The following is a 9,839-nucleotide window of genomic DNA, read 5'->3' on the forward strand; positions in this document are numbered from 1 at the left end:
GAGGGCTACAAACTGAGACTCTGTCTCGAAAAAAGAAAAAAATATATATATATAATGAGCACTAATTACTGGAAAAAATAAAATGGGAAAAACACAAATTCCTCAAATCACATGCATGGATGTTATATTAATGCTTAAATGCTTGCTGTCAATTTGGGTGATGAACACTTCCCAGAGCAGCCCCTGCCCCCCACCACACTCAGGGTGGCGCTGCAACTGATTACAGTCACTGGGGTACAGGGCGAGTGTAGGGACATTGGTGGAGAATGGCAGGGTTAAGTTAGCTCAGGGCACAGTTTTGGACCCTTGAATTCCTGGCATAAATTTTGTGTGGTGTTGGAGGAGAGTTGCCGAACTTTTTCAGTAAAGTGCCAGCTAGTAAATATTTCAGGTTTTGAAAGTCATATGGATTCCAAGGCAACTATTCAACTCTGCCACTGTTTCATGAAGTGGCTGTAGGCACCACTTACATGAAGGAGCTGTGTTCCAATAAAACTTTATTTATAAAAATAGGCAGCCAGCCCTAAGGCAGAGTTTGCCAACATGGCTGCTTTTTGGGAAGGACACAACTCACTTTCAAACACCAAGCATGGTGCATTCTTCTCTCTGTACACCTGCACCCCTTCACTCCCAAGAAACCTGCTGTTCATTCTGAAGGTGAACCTGGCCCACAGCAGCCATGGCATGCCCAGGATCCAGGCAAGTGCCCAACTCCTTTTCTTCAAGGTTTGCTGAATTTCTTGAATCTGTAAATTCATGTCTTTCACCATCAAACTTGGGAAATGTTTGCTAGTTATTTCTTTGATCATTTTTTCTTGCCCTCTTATCTTTCTCTTCTTTTGGACTTCAGTAGAACATGAAAAACCTTTTATTTTCTCCAACAGTCCCTGCTCATTTTATTTCCCACCATTTTACTTTTCTTTCTTCTGATCAGATAGTTTTGACAAATCTGGTTTCAAATTTGCTGGCTTTTTTCTGTCATCTTTCTTCTTCTGCTAAGCCCCCTGTTGACCCGGGAGAGACCAGCCCCAGCTTCAGGAGAGGTGAAGACCTGTTTTCTTCAGACAGGCACACTGCATTGCCGTAGGATTCTGTTGGCACAGAGGGAAGGGACGGCAGGTGTGCGTACATGGGGGCCAGCGTCTTTCAGCACCCATCTCTTCTCTGCTCTCTTTCCTACTTCTGTAAAAAAGTTTTATCATCTTCCCCAGATTTGATCATCTCATTACTCTGCTGAACAGCTCCTCACTTCCTTTTTGGTTTAGTGTAAACACCTGTGTCTAGAATCTGTGGGCGCACATAATGGAGTCCAGCTTCTTTGCCTGGGCTTCCTTCTCTCCTCCAGTCCACTTGTCCCAGGTCCTGCTGGATCCCTGCTCTGTGTGCCACACGCCAGGTTTTGGGGCACTACACTGACCGCTTGGCCCCCTCCACTGGGCTCCCTCCCTCTCCACTGCAGACTCTCAAGAACATGCTCATATTTCCAGGCTAGCGGGAGTTTTCTATCCCTCACATGCTAGTTGGTCCATAAACACTTATTCTAGACATGCTGGACGCCAAGCCATGGTGACCAAGACACACCCATTCCCTGCTCTATATCTAGGTGTGGAAAGTGGCATTAGCAGATAGTGGAAATTGGATCAGGGCAGGTACAAGCAGGCTATGGAGAGCACGCTTGCTGATTCCAATTAGCTCCTTTGGAATATTTATTTCCCACGTAGAACAGTTGGTTGCAGGGAGCTGCTATCATCTTGGAAAGGTAGAGAAGCCTCTTCACTATTATTCTCATTTCTTTTTGTTCTTTCAAAACTCTCCAGTGTGCTCGGGAGTGATGCTAATAGCAGTATGTCATCAGCATACATTATTTCTTTATTAGCCTGTTTCTCAATTTGGATTCTGAAAATACCCTGATTTAGTCTAATTGCAATTTCACTGCGTTCCACAGGCAGTGACGGTTCGTACGGGGGGGAGCTGAGACACGACCCTGTAGGGTTTTTCTTCTTGCCCATGTGCCTTTGAAGCTGGACCATTAGCTCTAAGGCAGGACCTCATCTCATCACAGTGTGAGTCAGCCTGCTTCTGGGAAAAAGAAGAGCCCAGGGTATGCGTCTTGTAGAAAGCAAAGAAATATTTTAATTCTAGGTGGTAGGAGATATTTTTCTGTATCTAAAGCAAGGGCTGCCACTGCAGCCATTTTATTCCTAAATAATTTAACTATATTCAAAGATAATCTGATGTTATTGTAGGAAAGTGTATTTCTAATAAATTCCACTTGATCTGGGTGAATCAATTCAGGCAGCGCATAATTGAGTCTGTTAGCAAGGACTTTAGCAAGAATTTTGCAATCAGCGTTAATTAAGAAGATGGGACAATAATTTGTGCATAATTCCGGATCTTTTCCTGGCTTGTGAATCAAAGTAATAAGAGCAATGCTCAGTCTGGTGGTGGGATAGTGTCATTAGGTGCTGATTTATAAGTACTTAGAAAGGTTTAATTTCATTTTGCTTCGAGCAGGGTCTCCCTGCCCCCACCATCTCTGGCAGGGTGAGCAGGGGAGATGGCAGAGCTCTCTCCTCTTTCCTTCCCTGCATGGGTGACCCCCTGCCTCCCATTTCTGTTTTTATTCTCTAGCCAAGCACCCCCATTTGTCCATTTTAAAATTACTTTTGCTAAATTATATGAAGCCAAGGATCCCAGCCTATTGATATTGCGTGTGTACGTGTGTGAATGTGTGTACACGTGAATGTGTGTACACGTGAATGTGTGTGCATGTTACCAGGCCAAAGGGTTGTATATGGCTTTAGTGGGGAAATGTTTTCACGGATCTCCCTGCAAAATGTCTCTTGGTGGGTAGGCAGCAAGAGCCCTTGAGTACAACATATCTGGTTTATATCCTGCTCCTAAGTGACTATTGGCTGGTAAGTGTGAACCCACATGAGCCTCAGTGTTCCTGTCTGCAGAATGCAGTCATAGCATGAAGTGCAGGCATCACGAGACCGTGGGGAGAGCGCTGCATTTATGCCGTCTGTTGTCTGTGGGACCTCAGGAGAGCAATGCAACTTCTCTGGGCCTTATTTTCCTTAGCTGGAAAAGTGGGAAAGGTAATAGCTGCTGGGAATAGGAAACAGCAGGCCCTTCTGTGCTGTAGACTCCTCTCTCTGCCTCCACGTGGGGCCAGTTTTGGTTCTCACGTGCTCTGTTTTGGGGACTTCCTTTTCCTGAGCCCAGAGCAAAGCTTCTGCTTATTCCATTCACTCAGAGCCCTAAACCAGTCTCTGACCAGCCTTTCCAGGGGAACTCCTCTGTGCCCTGATGGACCTGAAACCGGCCATCAGAGGCCTTCCTTTGAAGGTGGACCCCTTTTAAAAGTAATTTTAAAATTTAAAATGCAAAGGCAGCGGGGTCTGGGGAGTGTTCCTAACCTCCACAAACATAAGTTGCTGCTCTTAGAACCCTAGGCAGTCCGATCTGTAAAGAAGCTCACAGATGATTCAGCCCAATCCTATTTTTCTTTTTTTTTGTAGAGACAGAGTTTCACTTTATGGCCCTTGGTAGAGTGCCGTGGCGTCACACAGTTCACAGCAACCTCCAACTCCTGGGCTTAGGCGATTCTCCTGCCTCAGCCTCCTGAGTAGCTGGGACTACAGGCGCCTGCCACAGTGCCCGGCTATTTTTTTGTTGCAGTTTGACCGGGGCTGGGTTTGAACCCGCCACCCTCGGTATATGGGGCCGGCGCCCTGCTCACTGAGCCACAGGCACTGCCCAGCCCGATCCTATTTTTTTTTTTTTTGGCCAGGGCTGGGCTTGAACCCGCCACCTCTGGCATATGGGACTGGCGCCCTACTCCTTGAGCCACAGGCACCACCCCCGATCCTATTTTTTAAAATGAGGAAAATAAGGTTTGGAGAGGTGGTCTGATATGTTCAAGGTTACATAGGGAGTCATAGAGCTAATAGATCAGCAGCAAAATTAGTAAGGCAAGGACCTTCCCATCACAGCACATCTGAGAGCTGCCGTTCACACGCAGCTCCGGTCCCCATGCTGGAGTAAAATTTCTCTGAGGCAGGACCTCACGGAACTTCTAGGCAGCTGTTGGGTTGGTCCTGAGTGGTGTCCCTCTCCATGTGTCCTCCCCAAGGACGAATGTCTGACTTGAGGAGCAGCGGATACAGCCCGTGTGTCACGGTGTGCCTGGCATCGGGCCTTGGGTGAGGAGTCCAATTCCGCACGCGGACCCCATCTCCATGTGTGTGCACATGCCCATTGTATGTTTACCCACATTAATTCCCCACCTATACAGGCTGCTAGTGACATCTCTTAATAAAACCCCAATTAGAATTTTTTAAACTTTCCTCCGGATGCTTAAACACGGTCACCCCAAACACAACATAATGCCTCTATTTTTCTATTTCAATCAAGAATTCAAGTAGCATCTTGACTTGTATATAATATATCAGCAGCAAAATCATGGAATGCTGACATCCTTAATAATAGCAATTAGTAATCAGTTGTTTCTTAGGTCGTTTGATTACGCCAGTTACGGGTCGTACAGTTGATGCATTTGGGAGCGATTTGGGTCTTGCTGCCCCTCCCCCAGCCATCCTTCCTTCCTCTGTTCTCAACGGCTGGTGAACCAGTGGTCTTGGAAAGGGCAAGGACAAATAATGTCATTATTACTAATGTTAAGCCATAGAGACTTGGCATTAGCAGAAAGTGGAATTAAATGTTTCTTTGCAGAAAAACCAGTCCCAGTAGTGTCTGTGGGAGTGTGGTGAGCCACACAGCGGGAGGTGGGCGAAGGAGGGTGGCTTCTCCGCGTGGGTCACTGAGCCTGGAGTGTGGGCTGCTCCCCAGGCTAAGACCTCATGCTGGCTCTGGATATACACAAGTGTTAGGCAAGCTTCTGGATGAGGGTGCATTTGGTTTTATGTCCAGAGGGTCGATGAAACTGGCCCAGCAAGGCTGTGTGTGTCAGGGGTAAATGGAGACTGGGGAGATTTTGCTTTCATGGAGAAAGGAGGTGAGGTTGCTGCTCAGGTGGGCCAGGGCGGCCTTATGGAGGAAGGGCGTGGTGGTGGACGGAGGCAGGGCAGGAGGCTCCTGCTGGCGGGAGGAAGCTGTGGGCTCGGCCTCACTGTGCCTAGCGCTGCAGGGCCTCCCAGCCCGTAGGGCCATTCTCCTGCCCAACGCCTGCCTTGGGAGGGCACATCCCACACTTCACCTGTCACAGAACTAAATTTCTTACTTCCTTTGACCTCTGCCTGTGCCACGGGCACACCTGCCCCTGCGGGATTCTTCCCAAAAAAGTCATTCCCACCATTTTCTCAGCAAGCAAGTCTCTTTCTCTCTGTGCTTCTCTCTGATACTGACGTGGGTGTGTCACAATAAATGATGTTTCCTTCTGTTCTATTTGGGGGAGTGATGTGTTCACAGGCCAGGGAGCATGGGGAGGCCCTGCCGTAATCATGTTAACAGGTAAGGAGAAGAGTTACTTTCCTTATTTTTACACACTTTGGTCTTAAACAACATGCAGAATTCTATCAGATGGCTGGTCCTTGGGATGGAAGCCTCTTCTGTCTTCTTTTCCCAGAGCTTCGGCCCACAGGACACGAGGTCGTGGCTTTTTCCTGACCTGGGAGGGCATCCCTGCCTCTGCGCCTGCACCTGACCCAGCCCCGTTTTCTTTTGTGTTACCATCTCTCATCTTCACATTCCTCTTCCCACGGCTTTCAATTCCAGACCATGTCCGTTCCCAACATGGGCTGCATTTCAAGGTGATTCTCATAAACTCTAACCACTCTTCGAAAATTTTAAAGGTCTTACATGTACCTTGGTCCCAGCCAGTGGCTCCCAGAGAGCGTGTAAGTCACCAGTTCCACCTGTGGTCAGCTGGAGTGAAGCCAAGTTCTGGGTCAGATGAGAAAGCACAACAAACACAATTAAGTCCTCACATCCCGTGGCAGCAAATCCACTTTGAGCCTCTGAGACGTCGCTGTGCCGTCTCTGGGAGGGGATTCTGCAGGGGCGTTTTCAGGCTCATCCCACCAGGGAGCTAGCTTTCCTTAGGAAGCTTGTGGATCTCTCTGGAAAGTACCAGGCTAATCACACCCCCTTGTTAATAAGTGTGGACATTGGTGGAGAGAAGGGAAGTGACTGGGGTCACTAGAGCTCAGTGGAGTGGAGTTTCTGTCACAATCACGGATCCCTCCGTTGTCTTTCTCGGCTGGTGGCACGGTGGCTCTGTCCTCTCCTTGTCACCCAGACCCTCCCATCAAGCCTCCTCAGCATTTCTCCCCTTTTCTCTCTGCCTCTGTGTCTATACTGCTGGTGTGGCTTAGACCTTTGTCGTCACTCACCTGGGCAGCTGCCTTCAGTTACCTCCTAACTAGACTCACTCTCCTGCCCTTTTTTTTTTTTGGCTCTTTCAAATCCTTGTTTCCCATTTTAGCCAGAGTGGCACACCCAAATGCCAGGCTGCTCCCTCTTTCTCCTAAAGTGCAGCCTGCTTCCTCTGTGATAAAGTCGCTGATAATAAGAGGGACCCTTAGGATCACATGGTTATTAATTTTGGATACCATCGTCCCGAAGTGAAACAACAGACTCTGGCACTCCGGTAAGGTATGTGGTCGGCATCAAGTTGTCCCCGTCTGCCTGAATCGTACTGTTTGGTAGGAAGAAGCACAGATGTATAGAAACCAGAACTTAACGGACTCAGCGTGGAAGAGAGTAGTGTAACTTGCCCAACAGACATTTCCTTGGTTTCCAGCTTTTAGTAAAGTGATGGGGACAGGAAAAATTTTCAGGGCAGGTAGTAACTTGAAGGGAAATGATACTTTAAATCAAGGATTCCAAGTACATAGATCTTCAACTGTGTGCTTGGAACAGGTTTGGGAAGGGAGATGTGTAGAGAGACACTCAGTCCCCGCAGCATCCCACAGAACGCACACAGTGTGGCCACAGGGAGTGACAGGGCAGGAAGATGAAGGGAAGGGCTAGGGTGGGCTTTCCCACCCTGCACCTGAAGGGGCCAGCGAGGAGGGGGGAGCTGCTGCCTGGGGGCTGAGCCTTCAGCAGAAGGAGGCCACCAAGCCACAGCAATACCTGGCAGGGAGGGGTCCCAGGGAGCAAATGCCGCCCCCTCCTTTCAGTAAGTGCACCCAGCAGGAGTCAGAGGCCAGGTGGGTGGGTGCGGCTCCTGGAGCTCAGCCTCTAGGGGCTGCCGGGGAAGGTGGGTCTCGAAGCAAATGCAAGAGGCACAGCTCGCTGCTCCTGGGCAAATCGCCATTTGTGATTATGGAGTCTCTCCTCCCACCCTGCAGGGCAGTCTCCTGGAGAGGTGGCAGCTACTGAGTTTGGGAACCCAGCTCCTTCGCCCATGGACCTCAGCTATTAGGAAAATGCAGCTAAAGAAGAAGCAGGAGATAGTTTCTCCCTAAAGCCTAAAGCAAACTGCTGATGTCCCCGAGTGAAGGGCAGCCTGGAAGAGCACCCGGACGGCAGGGAGGGAGGAAGCCCCGTCTCAGACGGCTCTCTTCCTCCCGCAGGAAGCTCTGTTTCCCTAGAGTCAATGCCCCACGTGTGTTCCGTTTGGTGTTCCTTCTGCACGTAGTACACACGTGTGCAAGCGTGACTGTGTGTGTGCCCGTGTGTCCGTGTGTGTGCATGGGTGTTCGTGAGTGCTCAGGGGTCTGTGGGTGGAGAGGATCCCTCAATACCCCTTAGGGGCCAAGTCCAACCCTGTGGAGCACCTCTGACAAGCCGGAAAATAGCACAGACCAGGGAAGACGTGGTCAGTTAATTATGCCAGAGGGATTATGTCCAAGTTATGTGAAGAAGTCCTACAAAGTAACAAAAAATGATTCAAAGAGATGGGGAGATAGTCCCAAAGGACCCCAGAAGCCTAGAAAATCCTATGGACAGGACTTGGTCCTGACCAGTAAGGAAAGGATGGACAGGCAGGTGGTTACTCTGAAGAACCACCAGTGTACACTGTTAAATTGGTAACTGGAATCTGGGCATTCATTCCCAGCCACACTCACTGATGGTGAGGCTGTGGTGAAACACATCCTCCCACCGTCACAGGGAGTGGAAAGCCTTCTAGGAGACAATCTGGAAATACACTTCCAGAAAATTTTATATTCTTGTTTTAGTAATTCTGCTCCAAAGGATGTAATTCTAAATAGGAAAAAGGCCATACAAATATTAATAAAGACGCCCATCACAGCATTATGTATAGAAGTAAAAATGTGAACAAATATTTTCCTTTTGGGGCAGCGCCTGTGGCTCAGTGAGTAGGGCGCCGGCCCCATATGCCAAGGGTGGCAGGTTCAAACCCGGCCCCGGCCAAACTGCAACAACAACAACAAAAAAAATAGCCGGGCGTTGTGGCGGGCGCCTGTAGTCCCAGCTACTCGGGAGGCTGAGGCAAGAGAATCGCGTAAGCCCAAGAGTTAGAGGTTGCTGTGAGCCGTGTGACGCCACGGCACTCTACCAAGGGCGGTACAGTGAGACTCTGTCTCTAAAAAAAAAAAAAAAAAAAAAATATTTTCCTTTTGTAGGCTAAATCTTTTTGATTAGTCATCTTAACAGGTGATGGAAATTAGGAAGACTATGTAGCAACATGGAAACTGGACCTTTTAGATCTCGAGAGAGCAGAGCACAGACTTATGTCTACGATTGGTTCTAAGTAGATGAAATTTACACACGTGCAAATGGCCAAGCCTGGAAATAAATGGAGCCGTGAGAGCAGCCATTGTGGGGGACGCCTGGGCAGGGGCTGACTCTGCGTCGCCCTATAGTGGACATACACAGCCCACATGTGTTGTGTGTGCCTGCACGCAGGTACCTGACTCAGATCTCCAAGTTCATGGCATCCGTCTTTCCCACCTTCTTCCTCCCACCCCCAGGAATGGCCCAGCCACCCACGTAATTTAGCAGTTTAGTTCCAGACTCACAGAGGCAGTCTGCTTACCGAGCAGCACGCCCGGGGGCAGCTGAACCGCGGGGTCTTTCATCCAGTCATCATTGGCCAGCTCTATCATGGCGTCCACGGGCTGGACTTCAGAGCAGATCACACCCCTCACTCTCTCCTCATCCTTGGCTTCCAGGGCAGACTTTAATCTCTTCACCAAGTCCGAGTCCAGCGGGTAGTGGGGAAGGCCATCAGCGGTGGACATTGTGGTGTCCTCTGTGGCTGGCCCAGCCCTTCTCCCCTCTTCCTAAGCCTAGTCCCTGGGCTGCAGCTGGCCCCAGAGTGCTGTGTGGGCTGCTATAAATAGAGGCTATGGCTCCTGTTACAGCACGGTGAGGGCCACCCCCCAATGCCCTGCCATCCCGTCCTCATAAGGAGCCGGGAAGCAATCTTTCCGGTGGCCACACGGAGGGATCCTTCTAGACTTGGGAGGTAGCCCTGCCTGTGAGCCGGCGAGGGGGATGATGTTTTCAGAGAAAGCTCTCAGAGGTATTTTTGAGTCATGTTTTCTTTTATCTAAAGTGAGGCTTGATTCTGAAGCTTTGAAAACCTTTCCCTGGACTGGGCTGGGCACCTCTGTTCCATGGAAAGGGACGTTTGCCAACCCTCTGCACTTCACACAACAGGAGAACTGGACACACCTTGAACTGGACAGGATGAAACAGAATCTTTGGTCTCCAAATTCAGAGGTGGGCTGGCTGGTCTCAGGAGGGCAAAAGCGTCATAGAAATGAGCAAAAATAAAGTGCTCTACATATTAGCTGTGGCCTCCCTGCCCTGTGAGGCTGGTAAACTTGGTTCAAAGCACTAACCCCATGACATGTGGAGGTGCAGGGCACCCCATGTAGATGTCTGGGCACCCGGGATGG

At 49.5% G+C, this 9,839-nt stretch overlaps 1 protein-coding gene across 1 annotated transcript in view; it reads right to left on the reverse strand.

Moving 5' to 3' along the window:
- The window catches only part of ASB18 (ankyrin repeat and SOCS box containing 18), a 66,714-nt gene extending 57,509 nt beyond the window's left edge, over positions 1 to 9,205 (reverse strand). The window contains exon 1 of the mRNA XM_053596993.1: positions 8,972 to 9,205. Within this exon, the coding sequence (XP_053452968.1) occupies positions 8,972 to 9,176 (205 nt within the window). The 5' untranslated portion in view covers positions 9,177 to 9,205. The remainder of the gene's footprint in view (positions 1 to 8,971) is intronic.
- Positions 9,206 to 9,839: the final 634 nt, after the last annotated feature.

This window comes from Nycticebus coucang, chromosome 7 (assembly GCF_027406575.1).
Source record: "Nycticebus coucang isolate mNycCou1 chromosome 7, mNycCou1.pri, whole genome shotgun sequence".
NCBI classification, from domain to species: domain Eukaryota; kingdom Metazoa; phylum Chordata; class Mammalia; order Primates; family Lorisidae; genus Nycticebus; species Nycticebus coucang.